At 42.0% G+C, this 18,125-nt stretch overlaps 1 protein-coding gene across 3 annotated transcripts in view; it reads left to right on the top strand.

The window, feature by feature from the left end:
* LRRC2 (leucine rich repeat containing 2) overlaps nt 1-18,125 on the top strand; it is a 46,167-nt gene that overhangs the window by 22,668 nt on the left and 5,374 nt on the right. For all 3 annotated transcript variants that reach the window (XM_047772180.1, XM_047772161.1, XM_047772171.1), the window contains exons 4-7: nt 3,524-3,680; nt 10,723-10,859; nt 12,453-12,598; nt 15,497-15,652. In XM_047772180.1, coding sequence (XP_047628136.1) covers nt 3,524-3,680; nt 10,723-10,859; nt 12,453-12,598; nt 15,497-15,652 — 596 coding nt within the window. The remainder of the gene's footprint in view (nt 1-3,523; nt 3,681-10,722; nt 10,860-12,452; nt 12,599-15,496; nt 15,653-18,125) is intronic.

The raw sequence follows: 18,125 nt of genomic DNA, 5'->3' as shown, positions 1-18,125 counted from the left end.
CGAGCTGTCTGTTTGTTTTGTGAATGAATGAATCTTGTGATTCTAGATTCTTGCGGCTCTATTTTTCTACTTTTATAGATAAGTCCTACATTTTCTTCTAAAAATTTTGTCTTGTGTTCATTTCATGGGATAATGTCTTATCTATCTTGGGATTGATAGCTTTTTTAAGAAGATGTTGTCTTTCAGAGTCTACTTTTTCTTTTAAGGTGTTTGTCTTTGTCTGGCATGTTGGGGCTCTCTGGGAGGTCTGGAGGCACTGGGTTTCGGGAACACTAAGAAGCTGCCTGGAAGCTCCCAGTGTGTGTCAGGCCAGGGCTTTGTCTTTGACGGCATTGCTATAGAGCCCCCATGTCACCAGCATGCTCCCTACCTCATCCTGCCCCCTGGGAGTGAGTATTTCTGATTTGTCTGTAGGCCACAGAGAAGAATTGTCTCCTGTTCTGCAGGCAGACAGGCCTGGAAGCCCATGCTCTGGACAGAGGAGGGTTGGGGAGGAGAAAGCTCAGTATCCAACACTCATCCTGTAATTGCCACCTCCCTTCTCTAGATGTGCCTGATGGTCCCCAATCCAGGGACTCTGTTTGACTCCTCCCATGGATAAGCCTCAATCTTCTGCAGGAGCAGTAGCTCTGTGACATGGATGAGGGCAGGGATCTGGTTCTAGACTAAGAACCTGACCTTCTTTTAGCCCTGCCTTCCACCTCTAGACATGCCCTCCTTTTCCTGTGCCTGAGCCTCAGGGGATCAGGTGAGATGGTCAGGTTTTGTTTTGTTTCCACTGCTGCTGGTCTAAGATTGAGCAGGTCTAAGATTGATAGGCTGTCATTGTCCAGCTCTCTAGCTATTGACACTTGGTTACGGCCACCTCCCTTCTCTTCCTCTTTGTCCTTCTGTAAGGTTTATGCCTTCAAAAAAGAATTCGTTCATGAAGAGGAGCAAAAGTATATATGTATGTTCAGTCTGCCATCTTCACACTATTCCCTTTATTTATTTATTTTTATTTTTTGGCCACCCTTCGGCATATGGAGTTCCTGGGCCAGAGATCAGATCTGAGCCACAGCTGTGGCAACACTGGATCCTCAACCCACTGCGCCAGGCCAGGGATTGAACCTGCATCCCAGTGCTCCAGAGATGTCGCTGATCCTGATGCCCTACAGCAGGAATGCCTCCTTTTATTTTTACTTAACGTGCTCTCAAGATTTTTCTCATGTTATGGATGTAATTTTAGAAGGCATAATAATCTTTCCATCCAAGTGTGCCATTATTGAAAAAACGATATGAGAGAAGTTATTTATGAGGCCCTTGATAATTGAAGCTTCAATAAACAGGGTGATGTTAGCACCTGGGGTCAGCTCTCTAATGTCTCAGCTATCCTCTTGTCTCAGCTGCAGGAGGAAACTCTCTGGCCTAGTGTGGGTTGCTTTCAGATCTGGAGGCACCAGGATGCATTTGCCAGGCCTGGGTGCTGGGGCAGTCACACAGGGCCCTGTGCTGAGAAGGGCCCTGTGTTTTGTTTAATGGTCTGCTGTCACTGTCTTGAAATTCTTCATGATTTTTAGCAAGGGGCCTGCATGTTCATTTTGTACTAGTTCCTGAAACCATGTAGCCTTTTCTTACCCTAAGTGACCCATTTAAATGTCTTTGGGTTTCAGTTTTCTCCTTTTTAATGGACCTTAATGGGGCCCACTTGGGAGTTCCTGTTGTGGCTCTGTGGATTAAGAACCTGACTAGTATCCATAAGGATGTGGTTTTGATCCCTGGCTTCGCTCAGTGGGTTAAGGATATGGTATTGCAGTGAGCTGCAGTGTAAGTCGTGGTGGTATGTTGCTGTGGCTGTGGCGTAGACTGGTGGCTGTGGTGTAGACTAGCAAGCAGCTGCAGCTCTGATTAACCCCTAGCCTGGGACCTGGCCCTGAAAAAAAAAAAAAGAAGGCCCACTCTGCCTATTTATGGTACTGTCATGTGAAAGCATATTTAGAGTGAAAGTTTTTTTTTTAAGTTAGAAGCTTAACCCGTAGTTCCCATCGTGGCTCAGTGGTTAACGAATCTGACTAGGAACCATGAGGTTGTGGGTTCGATCCCTGGCCTCGCTCAGTGGGTTAAGGATCCAGCATTGCTGTTAGCTGTGGTGTAGGTTGCAGACTCGGCTTGGATCCCGCGTTGCTGTGGCTGTGGCGTAGCCTGGAGGCTGCAGCTCCGATTAGACCCCTAGCCTGGGAACCTCCATATGCTGCTGGCACGGCCCTAGAAAAGACAAAAAATCGAGGAAAAAAAAAAAAGCTTAACCCATGTATCCAATCGCAATGATCTTAATAGCGCATTACAAGTACCCAGTACCACGCAAAGGGCCACTGTGGACTCTCTGCTACCTCCATCCCACCTGACCTCTCTCCTCTACATTCCTGCCCCACTTTGCTGATGATGTGCTGTGGTCACTCCCTGAGGTTAGGGAACATATAGGTCCCTCAATGCTCAGTACAGCTATCCCTTGTAGTGGGGGCTCATAAAGCTGTGAACTGAATTTCTTGAACTGGGTAAACTGCTCCTCTAAAGTCTTAAATCTTTTCAATACCCTTATGGCTTTATCCCAGAACATCTGAGCCAGGGGAAGCCCTGGATTTAGCTGCTTTTTTCTCTGTCATTTCAGAAGTGGGGTCCCAGGCATCCAGATCTCCCCACTAGAAGGTGACAGCATCCAGATCTCCCCACTGTCCTTCTGGGCTTTTTCCCTCTTATACTCTTGTAAAAACATTGAGAAGTTAGGCACAGCAGTCATTAGATGTTTGCCAAATATTTCAAAAAGCCACTAGTACAGAGGAAGGGAAATGTAGTCCACATTTTAAAATAAGACATAGGAGTTCCCATCGTAGTGCAGCGGAAACGAATCTGACTAGGAACCATGAGGTTACAGGTTTGATCCCTGGCCTCGCTCAGTGTGTTAAGGGTCCAGTGTTGCTGTGAGCTGTGGTGTAGGTCGTAGATATGGCTGGGGTCTGGTGTTGCTGTGGCTGTGGCATAGGCTGGCAGCTGTAGCTCTGATTTGACTCCTAGCCTGGGAACCTCCATATGCCACTGGTGTGGCCCGAAAAAGCAAATAAATAAAGAAAGAAAGAAAGAAAGAAAGAAAGAAAGAAAGAAAGAAAGAAAGAAAATAAGACATGGACAGATTTTATTTTTAGAAGATGTTACATTGGTATGTTGTAAATAAATAATATGTATTGCGGCTTTGGGTGGGAGCCAGGTTGTCAGTGTTCACCCGGCGTTTGATTTTAATAACATCATGATTTCGCAGCTCTTTTTGAAACTAGGCTAACCTACTAGTGTGAAGCTAATGACAGTGGCCACGTCATGCTTTCTCTTTGGCATGGCTGTAGAGCTGGCAGTTAAGGCTAATGCTCTTGCAAACTCTCTCGCTTCTTGTTTTTGAAATAAGCGCATGTCATCCTTGGCTCTGTGCACTGTGCTTCCAAACTCCGACACACGAAGGAACTAGTTCTGATTGATGGAATCCATTCTATTCTAGGAGTTCCCAGATTCCTTGAAGGAGCAGACGCACCTGAAAGAATGGCACATAAGCAATACCCTGATTCAAATCATTCCTACATATATCGAGCTGTTTCAAGCCATGAGAATTCTGGATCTGCCAAAAAACCAAATCTCCCGTCTTCCAGCTGAAATTGGTATGTTCCTTAGCCAGAGGCTCCAGGACCCTCGCCTGGCTAGCAGGCAGCTGGTGGGCAGGCAACACTGAGAACCCTTGTTCCTCCTGTTGCCCCAGGAAGTTGCTGGGCAGGGCTGTTCCACGTGCTCCCAGAACTGCTCTCCCAGAGCTGCTCTCCCAGAGCTGATGGTTCGCAGTGTCCCCACTGGGTGGTGATGTCGCAATCTCACCTGCAGAACTCAGCATATGCTGGCACCTGCCAGTTTCTCAGAAATAACAAGTCTCATGAGTGAGCGGTTCTGTGTTTAGGAACTATTAGTATTTTCTTTTTAGTTTTAGGAATACAAACATGCACTAATATATTTCTCGTAAACATAAGATACAATATATTGGTGCAGTGGATTAAGAATCTGGTATTGCTACAGCTGTGGTTCAGGTCACAACTGCAATGCAGTCAATGTCCCTGGCACAGGAACTTCCATGTGTCGCAGGTGCAGCCAAAGGAAAAAAGAAAAGATAGAATATACTATTCCCATATACCAGTCCATTTGTAAGTTTAGTTTAGCTTATTATGTTACTGTGATCAAAATGTTATTATTTTCAATCATTGTGTTGTTCAGTTGCTTCATCTTAGGTGAAGACCACAGTGACCATCGTCACTGCTTCTCTTTCGCTTGGGTGTGAGGGGCAAAGGTCTGGGGGCTGCAGAGAGCTCCATTCCCACAATGCCTGCCAGGCTTATCACGTCTCATACACGTCTTACTGGGTGCGCCAAGACTATGAGGCCCTGACTGCTTTTATACCCAGGCTGGGATGTGAGATGACTCCCCTGGACGAAGAGCAGACTCGCTTACCACTTGCTATGAAGGCAGTGGCTTATCCAAGCTTGCCGTTCTTCAGCTGTGATGCACCTCAGGTGTAGCGTTTATCTGGGCCACCTGTGTCATCCTCCAGAGACTCAGGGGATAAGAGCAACTGATGTATATAGGTGGTCTCTGACCCAGAAATCTCGTGTCTTCTGCCAGTATCTATGATACAGTAACAGGCAAATTTGTTAGCTTGTTCCTAGGGTAATACAAAATCTAAGACTCGACAAAGTTCAGTACTTTGCCCAGTTTCTGGGAGGGTAGAAAGGACCTTTAGAATTTTTATAACTGGATAGTACCATCTTCAACATGTTAGCACCATTTACCTCCTGCTACTTCATTTTACAGATTGGAGAGAGGAGGTCCCAGTGCCCTTAGCTGACTTAGCCATTATCACTAGGGTCTAGACATGGGAACTTCCCAGGAACCTGGACCAAAAACCAGACTTTTCTATTTCCGAGTCATTCTGGGGGAGGCACACAGTAAATATAAATGACTGAATAAAATTTCCAAGGACTGGATTTCTTTAAAAATCCTTTTCAGGAGTTCCCATGTGGCTTAGCTATAACAAACCTGACTAGTATCCATGAGGATGTGGGTTCGATCCCTGGCCTCATTCAGTGGGTTGAGGATCTGGCATTGCCATGAGCTGTGGTGTAGGTCACAGACGTGGCTCAGATATGGCATTGCTATGACTGTGATGTAGGCTGGAAGCTGTAGCTCCGATTCAACCCCTGGCCTGGGAACCTCCATATGCCTTGGGTGCAGAAAAAAAAAAAAATCCTTTTCATGTAGACATATTCCGCCTTGCATTTCTGAGAAGCCATAGTGGGTGAGCTAGACTAGGGATCTTTGCCATCTCATCAGGCTGGCTGGGGAACCCTGTGTTCAGCTGCAAGAAGATGGGCTGCAAGCATGGAGGCATTGGAAAGGGGTTCAGGCATCAGTGTGGGTTGGTCCATGCTCACAGCGGTCTGAAACTTCACCACAGATGTTTGCTTCATTTGTATTTTTATTAGTCTCTTAAAGTGTCCCCCTTGAAATTATTGCCAGCCAGATTAAAGTTCATTCTTTTCTTGAAGCCAGTTTGATTTGGGTAGTGGTTCTCATTCTTGGCTGCATATTAGAATCTCCTGAAAGAGCTTTAAATACCAAATGCCCAGGACCCATTGCAAACCAATTCCATCAGGATCTCTGGGCCTCGGTTCTAGGAATCAGCATTTTAAAAACTCCTTACATGATTTGTATGTGCAGCTGGGGTTGAGAACCACTGGGTGAAGGAGTGAGGGTGTTATCCTTGGTACCTGGGGAGCAGAAAAGAGCAGTGAGTGAGGGGTGTGTGTGGGAGGCCAAAGTGTGATTGGGGACCATACTTAACCTCCCTGCTCCTCAGTTTCCCTATCTGTAAAGTGGGTGTGATCATGTACTTCATTCACTTGTGAGGATCAGATGAGACTATAAGCACCAATGTGCTGGGCACATAATTTCCTCCAAGACACTGAAGCCTTTCTGGAGACATATCATCCCCTCATCCATTAGCAGCACCAAAGAAAAAAAAATTAAACTTTTTAGAAAGGATTAAAATGTCAAGTCAACTCTCAGCAAGGATTGTTCACAGTTTCCTGGGTATCAAAATTGTACACATACCAGTGTTCTTTTAGAGATCTACACTGTAGTTCTATCCATTTATAAATATATACGTTAAAATATATGCACAACTTAAACATATTTACACAGATGGTCTTACACCACATTCTCCAGCCTAAGCTTTGTTTCCCCTCATCACACCCTGAAGGCAGAGATAGACTCTAGGGTCAGGCTGCCTGGGTCTTTCACTTATTGGCAGGTCACCTTAGGCAGATCACTCACTGGCTTTCAGTTTCCCCATCTATAAAATGGGGATAATAACATTACCTACTTCATAAGGTGTTGTAAGGATTAAATAGATAATATAAATAGAGTATTTAAAACAGATTAGCCCCCAACATTTGCTAGCAGCCACCACCATCATCGTCATCTTTATCTGTGTTATTTTTCAGTATCAGAATATCCAAACTTTCCTCCTTCTTCCTAATGGAGGAGTGGTGATTATGGCATGGTTTATTTAACTTGTTCTTCAGATATTTTAAATTCAAGCTAAATAATTGGATAATAAGTCTAAGATTCTGAAAACACGATTCTAATCTGACTTTGAGTAACTTGGGCTAATATTATAATTTCTTTGGATCCTAGTATCCTCATTTGTAGGATAAGGGGTCAGATTAGATGGTCTTTATAACATTGGCCACCTCCAAAAATCTCTATTTTAGGTTTTTTTTGTTTGTTTGTTTGCATTTCAACCTGTGGGAAGGAGGCAGAAAGGAGTCTCAGAAGTTTTATACACTTCATCCTGGATCTGAGTCATATGTACATATCTTATCCAACCTGTAACTTGAATCTCTTTCAAGTCAACTGAATATAATTCATCCTGATACATCTGTGACTTAGGCAAAGTCACAAAAATTCTATTCTTCTCATGTGGCTGAGAAATGTATCATATCCCCAGTTTGGAGATTCTTAGGACATTTGGGTATAAAATTTTTCATCATTACATAGGACATTTATAAGAAAATTAAGGGCAAAATAATAGAGAGTTTTGGAATCATTTAGGCAACATTGTGATTAACCTTTTTTTTTTTTCTTCTAGGGAATGATTTTCTTCCATACTTGCTTGTTAGATAATATTTGAGTTTTTAACTTGGAGCATTTGGAATACATCTCCTTTCTTTCCAAACACAAGTATTATGGACATTTAGGGGGAATCATTCCAAACATGCAGAAAAAACTCAACATATATTAATTTAAGACATGGTCCTTTCCTGGAGGAGCAGGTGTAACTTCTTACAAAATACACATAAATGAAAAAAAATCCACTATAGGATGTGGCAGTCAAGCAAGAAAGAGGAATGTGAGAGTGAAGAGTTTTGAGCTCTTATATAATGAATGGTTGTGTTTTGTAAAGGGAGTAGGATTCTCTGAGTGCTGTCTCCGAGAACTGTCACCAAACAGGGTATTCTTTTTCTCGTTATTAGGACAATTATTTCTGACATTCGACATCAAATGAGTGATCCTCTTAACTCTTTTGTGGAACTCCCTGGAAATTACCGTTATATGGGTATAAAATAGCTAATTATTGAAATCACTTTTAAATTCAAATAATTTAAAGTATGTTAATTCCTTAAGGTGTTCCTTGGCCTCTTGAAACAAGAAGCCTCTAGACAACAAATTGTGACCCAATTGGATTATATTTCTTTCACTGGAAATTAGGTCTGAGGGCCCTGGGAGAATGGGCTGTAAGTAGGGAGATTTCATTTCATTTGGAAAAGATCCTGGAACATTCCAGGAAGGAATAGACTCTTTAGCTATAGAGAAGTATGATGTGCTGGAACTACAATGCCTGTCTTAGTCCATTCAGGCTGCTGTTAAAACACACACACACACACACACACACACACACACACACACACACACACAGATGAATGGTTTATAAACGAAATAAACTTATTGGAGTCTGAGATGAGGATGCCAGCATGGTTGGCCGAGGGCCTTTTTCTAGGTTGCAGTCTTCTTGTTGAATCCTCACATGGTGGAGGGGGCTATGGTACTCTGTGAGATCTTTTTTTTTTTTTTTTTTTTCCTTTTAGGGTGCACTTGTGGTATATGGATCAAACTGGCATCCTCAGGGACACTAGTTGGGTTCGTTACTGCTGTGCCATGATGGGAACTCCCATAGAATCTTTTAGAACAATACTTAAAAACAGAGATCTTTTTTTACAGGAATATGAATCCCATCATGGGTGCTTTACCGTCACGACCTTTTCCAAACCTAATTACCTTCCAAAGACCCCCACCTACTAATAATGCCACCTTTGAGAATTTGGATTTCAGTGTATGAATTTTCAGACCATAGCAGTGCCTTCACAGTTTTATTTTTCTGTTTGTGATGTGGGGCCCTTGTCACAGTGAAAAACTTTTTTCCAGAACCTCAAGTTCATGGTGCTTGAAGATAATGCTGCTCACCACCTCTGATGGAGACAGTTGAGTGCATCTCAGATGAATAACGCCAAATTCTTATCAGGATATTGAGAAAGGAAAAACAGTGCTTCTAGAATGAGATCAGGCGTAGTGGATATAAGTGGCAAGGAGAACAATTGAATATAAACATATGTAATTTTTTGTGTCTATAAATTATTAAAATGTTATACTCAACTTAGGCTTTCTAAAGCTATTGCTTTTTCTTTTAGCTAGGAACATCACTTTGTCTTTGAGCTAGCTAGAAGGAGCTGGTATACAGCTTTCTCTCCAGTTACCTTGTCTTCTCTTTGTTTCCCCTCATAATAAACAAATGCTTATACAGTTGGTATAAATGTGTCCCTAATGTGCTGGAGCAAATGCCTCCATCAACCAGATCAGGTAACTCTTCAATAGCTAAATTTACCTTTCCTGTGTTTGAAACTGGACAGCTTAGGACATTCACACCATCCGTGCCAACCTTCTACTTTCCTTATTTAAACTACACAAGGATTGTGCAATACATTGTCTTACAGAAGCTGGGGCTGTGGAGATCATTAGTCTGTATGCTCCCCAGCTCTCCCCAGAACAGAAACAGTCTTTGCCTATTTTATATTAGCCCCCCTATCCTGTCCTGCTATTTTGACACCAATACCTGATGATAAATTCGCAGCGTATACCAGGTGGGTAAGTTAGAGGGGCCATTGATTTTCACAGTCTCACCATTATTTTCAAACAGTGAGACCAACAAAATTGACTCAGAAATGGCTCTGCCTTCAATATACTGTCTTTGTTTCCCTTTCTCATTTAAAATGGCAAGAAATTTGTAGTTTGAGTGCCTGCTTTGCAAAAGTAAACAATAATTTTGGTTTACTAGTTTTAAAAATTAGGTTAAGAGGGAGTTCCCACTGGGATGTGGCAGAAACAAATCCAACTAATATCCATGAGGATGTGGGTTCAATCCCTGGCCTCGCGCAGTGGGTCAGGGATCCTGCATTGCCGTGAGCTGTGGTGTAGGTTGCAGACAAGGCTCGGATCATGCATTGCTGTGGCTGTGGTGTAGGCCAGCAGCTGTAGCTCCAATTCGACCCCTAGCCTGGGAACTTCCATATGCTGCAAGTGTGGCCCCAAAAAGCAAAACCAAAAAAAAAAAAAAAAGGTTTAAGAATGTTAAAGTCTTCATTGCCTTGGAACATGCATGACATGATTTTTGGAATATTAAATATATTTACTCTTGGGCTAGTTTCTGCTTTGGAACTGATCATGTGTTTATTCAGTCAAGACTGAAATGGGATGCAGTGTTTCTCAATCAATCTGACTATTGCCTGATGTTCTTAGTGTGTTCACTTTCTGCCTGTGAAAGGGACTTAGGCTTTTGTAAAGCATGTTCTTTAGTAGCATGATGAATCATAATTAAATCAATACAAATATGAAGCCAAATATAAATGAATCACATGGAGTTTATAAACAGTCTCCTTGTTTGGGTCACTAATTACGTACATATTTCAGTACTTAGCTCACTTCCCATTCAAGTCCACCAATAGGCCATAACTGGTCATTGTGCTTCCTAGGAACTGCACCACTTGAGAGCCGTTGCCTATTACTTCATTCATCATATGATTTCAAAGGGGTTTTCACTCTGTGGGTGCTGGCACTGACAAGACCCCCACACTCACTTCGACTATAGTTTCACAAAGGGCTAAACAAGTAAAGAATAAGCAAAGAAATGCTCTCTGATCAAGGACCAAAATGCTCAAGATGAAAGATGAGTAGACATTTAATACAGAGTGCTTAAAAAAAATACAGAATTATTTTAATGTCTTCCCCACCATCATTTATACAAATGTTTTGCATCTTTGGTTTGCCTTTTTTTTTTTCTTCTGTCTTTTTAGGGCCATACCCACAGCATATGGAAGTTCTCAGGCTAGGGGTCGAATCAGAGCTGCAGCTGCTGGCCTACACCACAGCTTGTTGCCAGATCCGTAACCCACTGAGCAAGGCCAGGGATTGAACCCGCATCCTCGTGCATGCTTGTCAGGTTCGTTACTGCTAAGCTGCAGTGGGAACTCCTCATTTTGCTTTCTGTCCTTAAAAGAGCTTAAAGGACCCACACCACGGATGTTAATTTTTTCTGGTTGTTTTCAGGTCGTTTGAAGAACCTGAAGGAACTCAATGTGAGTTTCAACTATCTGAAGAGCATTCCTCCAGAACTGGGAGATTGTGAAAATCTAGAGAAACTGGATTGTTCTGGAAATCTAGAATTAACCGAGCTCCCTTTTGAAGTAAGAAAGGAAAATTTTTGTACTACAATTTACTTTTATTTGGTTTATGACATGGAACGGTCTATAATAGAGGGGAAAAGTTTTAAAAGATGAAATCCATCTTTATTTATATCACATTCTCCTGACATTTTAATCACTGTAATCCAGCTATTTATAAAGTCTTTAAAAATGTTCTTGCACTTGGCTGCAACCTGAATTTAAGTTCAGAAATGTTGTCAAAGGAAAACTAGGGAGAAAATCCTATTTTCATGCAAATATTTTTATTTAAGGCTTATTTAATATATGATGCCTATTGTCTGTAAGGCAGATCCTGATTTTTTTTTTCAATCCATATTGGGGAAATAAATTAGAAACAAGTAGAAATAAATAAAGGGGATAAAATTTTAAAAATTCATATACTCATAACAAAACTTAGAGATAACTAAAGCAGTCCTACAGATAGGATTTGAGAAGGCCATTAATTTAAAAATATCCATTAGTTTCTTTTGGTGTGTATTCATTGCAGAAATGATTTTACATCATTTTCTGATAAAATGGAGCAGATGAAAGTGAACAATTTTTATGGCCCAGTAAAACTCAACTAGCTTCTTGTGCTTAAAGAGAGAGAAGGACCTCACAAATCCTGCTGGTAATGAATAGGCTAAAAATAGTATCACTGGCAAGGCTCTGCTAAGGCCTTGGCCACTGAGTCTATCTTGTCTTAGAAGGCATACTGTTCTCCTTTCATGAAAACTTCTGGCAGGAAAAAGTGGCTGCTTCCACTCTCAGCACCCATGCCACCCCAGGAAATGCCGGACGATGGTCCTGGTGAGGGTCACAGCCAGGGCTCACAAGCTGCTCGTTCCCCAGTCCTCCCCACTTTAGACATGGCCCAGCCTTCTCTCAGAGGGCCAGGCCACAAGCAAGCCAGCTCATCCTTGACCTGTCTTGCTCCCACACCCCATGTCTACTCTGTCAGTCAGTCCTGGTGGACGGACATACCCTTCAGAGGGAGGTTTCTGTTGTTTGCCGTGTCTTTCTACCAGTTCAAATGTGAGCCTCCTGAAAATTTGCCCAAACTCTTAAAACAGTCTTTCCCAGGTCATTATATTTTCTTTGAGGCTTGTCCTTTCTGCCTTCTGTGACTTTGCACATGCTGGTCCCCACATGGAGTTTCCTCCCCTACCTTTCCACCTGTGGAGGAACCTCAGGACCCAATTCGTGTACTCTGTTCTCTGGGAAATAGTTCCTGACCCCTGACTCTCACCCCAGTGTGATGTTAGGTAGACTAACCATTTATTTTTCTGTGTTATTGAACATTTTTAAATTGGAAACTTCTTCAGACTAGTTCTTATTACATAAAATTGCATTGCTTGTTTATGAAAGTATAAACTCCTTGAGGGCAGCCACTGTGGCCTCTTCATCTTAGCGCCCCCAGCATGGGCTATAGCACGGTCAAGGACACAGAGAAGGGGCTCAAAATACATACCATATTGATCTGATTTCCATATGTTCATGCGAAATGCCTTTGGGAAAAGACATCAATTTAATTATTACTCAAACTTAATACCCACTCTTAAAAAGTAATTCAAATACTTTATTCTTCTTTTCTAGTTAAGTAATTTGAAGCAAGCTTCATTCGTAGATATCTCAGCAAACAAGTTTTCCAGTGTCCCAATCTGTGTCCTGCGGATGTCTAATTTGCAGTGGTTGGATATCAGCAACAATAACCTCAATGACCTGCCACAAGACATAGACAGGTAGCTACTCACATTCTAAAGGTGAGGTATATGTGTTAGTCACTAACATTTTAAACATGTATAACACACAGGGAATTCTATCCAATCACTTGTGATGAAACATGTTGGAAAATATTATGAGAAAAAGAATGTATATATATGTATAACTGGGTCACTGCTGTACAGCCAAAATTGACAGAACATTGTAAATCAAGTATAATAAAAAAAAGTTTCAAAAAATGAAGGAAAATTATTGGCAGTAGAGACCTATAGATAATCATGCCTCACTTTTTGTCAAGACAGCAATATTTTTTAAATTATGCTCTGCCTCTGACAGAAAGAAGATAACATGAAATCCACTAAACCCCTGTAGATACTGTATTTTTGTGGGAGATAAAATATGTAATTAACATGTTAAAAAAATTAAACATGCATAACACATGAATATTCTCTGAGATCAACTAATTTCCCAGAATTTCTTGTTTCCAGGAAATTAGTTTGGTTCTTTATAGAATAAGACAATTCCCAGTCTGCATCATACATATACATGTGCAGTTAATTGACCCTTGACCAGTGATGGGGTTAATTGTCATAATTTATAATCAACCTCCAGACCTGGAGTTCCTTTGCATCTTCAGATTCAACCAACCACAGACACATGTAGTACTACAGTATTTACTGTTAAAAAAAATCTGCATATATGCATTTGAACACATCTTCATCATATGGGTGAATAATTTACCTTAGTCCTCAAGAGAATCAAATGATTAACTTGCCGTTACTCCCCAGAAGTAGAAAAGGAAATATGTTATGTACAGAATCAAAACATGTCATTCTATATAGAACATCAGAATAATTTTTGTTTCTTTTACTGATTTTTCATACATAATATTGTAAACAAAACTGATATGCCTAGTGAGGTTTTGAAATTATATCCTTGTAGCTATTTCATGTTTAAATAATAACTATTATACTGAGTCACATAAGATTCATTCATTTATTCTACCAATATTACTAGGTCCTATATGGCAGGCCCAGAGAATGGGCTGGGTTCAAAGTGGTGAATGAAACAAACTCTCTGGCCTCTTAGAATCCACAGTCTTCTTTATAAAGTAGCATGAGTAGGAGTACCTGCAGTGATACAGTAGATTAAGAATCTGACTGCAGTGGCTTAGGTCCCTGCAGAGGCATGGGTTCAATCCCCAGCCCAGTGCTGCGGGTTAAAGGATCTGGTGTTGCTGCAGCTGTGGCCTGGATTCAGTCCCTGGCCCAGGAACTCCCATATGCTGTGGGTGTGACTATGAAAAAATAAATACATAAAATAAAATACAAATAAAAAGAGCTTAAAAAAATAGGAGTTCCTGTCGTGGCGCAGTGGTTAACGAATCCGACTAGGAACCATGAGGTTGCGGGTTCGGTCCCTGGCCTTGCTCAGTGGGTTAAGGATCCGGCGGTGCCGTGAGCTGTGCTGTAGGTTGCAGACATGGCTCAGATCCCGCGTTGCTGTGGCTCTGGCGTAGGCCGGTGGCTACAGCTCCGATTGGACCCCTAGCCTGGGAACCTCCATATGCCGCGGGAGCGGCCCAAGAAATAGCAACAACAACAACACAAAAAAGACAAAAAAAAAACAGCTTAAAAAAATAAAGTAGCATATGTAAGCTGTCAGGACACAGAGGCCGGAAATAGCTTAGTCTTGAATGCTATCTCATATGACCTTTCTCAACTCTTGGTACACATGATGTGTACGGATGCTTTCCACGTTTTTGATACTAAGCGGGAATTGTTTTAGTTTAAAACACAAGAGGAGGAGTTCCCACTGTGGCTCATGGGTTAAGAATCCAACTGAAGCTGCTTGGGTCAGTATGGAGGCAGGGGTTCAACCCATGGCTCAGCTCAGCAGGTTATAGGATCTGGCATTGCTGCAGCTGAGGCATAGGTTGCAGCTGCGGCTTGGAGTCAATCCCTGGTCCTGGAACTTCCATATGCCTCGGGTAAGGCCATAAAGTTTAAACAAACAACCAAACAAAAACACAGGGGGAACTTTATGAAATATTTGTGGGATCAGTCAAAATTTTGCAGATGAATGAAAAAAAAAAAAAAGACTAGAGGTGGGGGGGGGTGTCACTGGATTAGAATAAAATGAAAAACCAAGTAAAACATATTTGGAGATGTTTTGCTCATTTTCTTTTCATCTGAAAATTTATTCCTATTTTAAAGTTAAAATATGATGAGAGAAGGGTAACTGTTTTCATGATATGCAAAAGGAAATATGTTGCTGAACTTGTTTATTCTTACTCCAACTCTAATATAGTTTCTTTCCCATGCCATGTTAACCCTTGGGAATGCAGTAGACACTTGTGGGGAGCATATACTGATTTTTTTCTCTTTTTGCCTTTTCTAGGGCCGCTACCTTGGCATGTGGAGGTTCCCAGGCTAGGGGTCTGATTGGAGCTGTAGCTGCCGGCCTACATCAGAGCCACAGCAACTCAGGATCCGAGCCTTGTCTGCAACCTACACCACAGCTCGCGGCAATGCCAGATCCTTAACCAACTGAGCAAGGGCAGGGATCGAACCCACAACCTCATGGTTCCTAGTCGGATTCGTTAACCACTGCACCACGACGGGAACTCCTGATTTTTTTTTTTAGGTTCCATCATGGCCCACTGTACAGTTTGTACAGTTTGCTTATCCTGCTGCTTTATCTCTGTCTTCAACTGGCAATTAAGTTGTAAAAATTTTTTTTAAAAATTATGTCACCTGGCATGACTTTAATTAAATTTTAAACTCAGTTTATTCTTATAGGGGTCACATATAAAAAGAAACTAAGTAGGGATTTCCTATTAAAATTTATTTGTAATTCACTTTGGTTTTCTTAGCTATGTAAGTCCTTGTGTTCTAATCCCTTTTATATCTTCTCAGGCTAGAAGAACTGCAGACCTTTCTCCTGTATAAGAATAAGCTGACCTATCTTCCTTATGCCTTGCTTAACCTAAAGAAGCTCACCCTGTTAGTCGTCAGCGGAGACCACTTGGTGGAGCTCCCAACTGCCCTCTGTGACTCATCTACACCCTTAAAGTGAGTAGACAGAGAGCCCAGTAGAGGCCCATTCAGACACAAAGGTAAGAGCGAGGAGCACCTGAAACCCATCTCAGGAGCCAGATTAGATGGTTCCTGTACTCTGAGAACAGGAAGTTCTGATGTACTTTTACAGAATATTGAAGTTTGGGGCCAGCAGCACCCAGAGGTAGAGCTCAGAGGATTTCTGGACAAATGCTACTTGCTGATTGAAGGCACACTGGGGCATTTGCCCAGGGCTCCCTGGTCGGTCACTCAACATTCCCATTACCACTGGCCTGCATGGGTCAGTGGCTGTTGAATCCTCCCTGGTTGCCTTGCTTTTCTTTGCATTTCCTTAAAGGAATCTGAAAACCACTCAAAACTATGAAAAATCATCCATACAAATGTGATACAAACTGGGGTCTGGGGTAAAACAGAACAGTCTTTCTTAATTCGGAAATGGACTTGAAAAGCCTCAGCTGCACCCTCCCCTGAGGCTGACTCCAAAGCACATCCCCTTGGCTCCCTGCTAGTATGTCCTGCCAGAATCTGGGGCTTTGGGGTCCCCTGTCGTCTCTCTCCTGAGACTCAAACTGCAGGCAAGATAGGAAAGTGAAATGTGGTTACAGATCAGAGCGCGGCTGGTATTGACATTAGCAGTGTAAAAGAAAAAGTACTCAATGTCTGGGATGTGCTTTGACATGCGTCGGAAATCCAGATGGCTTGATGGGTGGATTAGAGGGGTGAGAAGGTGAAAAAGCAAGTGCAGTAAAATGTTAGATGCGGGACCTAGGTGGTGGGAACAGAGTGCTCACTGTAAAATTTTTCTGAATGTTTGAAAATTTTCATAATGAAATGTTGAAAATTAAATGTGTAGTTAACCATTATACTTGGTGGAGGGGTTAGGAAGGTAGAGGGAGTTAAAGGGGACGAACATGTCCAGTTGATTGAACAACATTAAAGGATTTGTCCTATGGTAAAAGATATTTCAGAGAGATGAAGTAAAAACAATGATTGACCAATGAAAGTGGTTCCTCTGGTATGGGAAAGGAGCAAAGGGATAGGACAAAAGATTGCTGCTTTACATAAAAGTATCATTGCATTATTCAAATTTTGAGATATGTATAGTGATTGCTTTGGTTTTTGTTGTTGTTTGTTCGTTTTGTCTTTTAAGGCTGCATCTGTGGCACATGCAAGTTCCCAGGCTAGGGGTTGAATCGGAGCTGCAGCTGCTGGCCTACGCCACAGCCACAGCAACGTGGGATCCAAGCCGCATCTGTGACCTACAGCACAGCTCAGGACAATGCCAGATCCTTAACCCACTGAACGAGGCCAGGGATCAAACCCACATGCTCATGGATACCAGTCAGATTCGTTACCACTGAGCCACAACAGGAACTCCATACAGTGATTATTTTAAAAGAAATTGCAAAGGAAAAGTTGAATGGATCCAGCTATATGAGAATTAAAACACATTTGTTTTCCCATTAAATAAAATTCAAGGAAAATGAATTGGGAAAGATATATGACTAAAATAGGTGTTATATACATATATAACATCTCTTCTACAAACCATGGAGAACAACACTAACACCCAAAGACTGCAGGACTGGAGTTCCCATCATGGCTCAGTGGTAATGAACCCGACTAGGATTCATGAGGACGCCTGTTTGATCCCCGGCCTTGTTCTGTGGGTTAAGGATCTGGCATTGTCATGAGCTATGGTGTAGGTTGCAGATGAGGCTTGGATCCCACGTTGCTGTGGCTGTGGTGTAGGCTGGCAGCTAAAACTTTGATTCCACTTCTGGCCTGGGAACTTCCATATGCTGCAGGTACAGTCCTCAAAAGACAAAAAGAAGAAAAAAAAAAAATAAAGAAAGAAAAAAGAAAGACTGCAGGACCTACAAGTGCAACCAAAGAGTACTTGAAAGATTTTTAATTATTTTGAATTAAAATAATTATATCATCTTTCATATCAAAAGATCTTTTCTTTTGGCTATGCCTTCAGCATACAGAAGTTCCCAGGCCAGGGATCAAATCTGCACCACAACAGCAACCCAAGCTGCTGCAGTGACCACACCAGATCCTTAACCTACTGTGCCACCAGAGAATTTCAAAATATCTTTCAAAATTGTGAAGAAATTAAGAAGCTTCTCTTCTTTAGCTTCTTTTTTTGTAGCGGTAGTCCACCTTTTAAGTATTCTCTTGGGAGTTTCCACTGTGGCACAGTAGGTTAAGAATCTGACTGCAGCAGCTCAGGTCACTGCAGAGGCTCGGGTTCAATCCCTGGCTGAGTATAGTGAGTCAAGGATCCAGTGTTGCCATAGCAGTGGTGTAGGTCGCAGCTGTGGCTTAGATTCAATCCCTGGCCTGGGAAATTTCACATGCCGCAAATGTTGCCATTAAAAAAAAAACAAACCCACGACTCTTCTGTAGGGATTTCATCTGAGCCTTTTCAATGTAGCCATTTTAAGAGTTTGATGTCGCTAAG

Source organism: Phacochoerus africanus, chromosome 1 (assembly GCF_016906955.1).
Source record: "Phacochoerus africanus isolate WHEZ1 chromosome 1, ROS_Pafr_v1, whole genome shotgun sequence".
Lineage (NCBI taxonomy): Eukaryota > Metazoa > Chordata > Mammalia > Artiodactyla > Suidae > Phacochoerus > Phacochoerus africanus.
The sequence above is the reverse complement of the archived record's forward strand: the minus strand, read 5'-3'. Positions and strand labels throughout refer to the sequence as shown.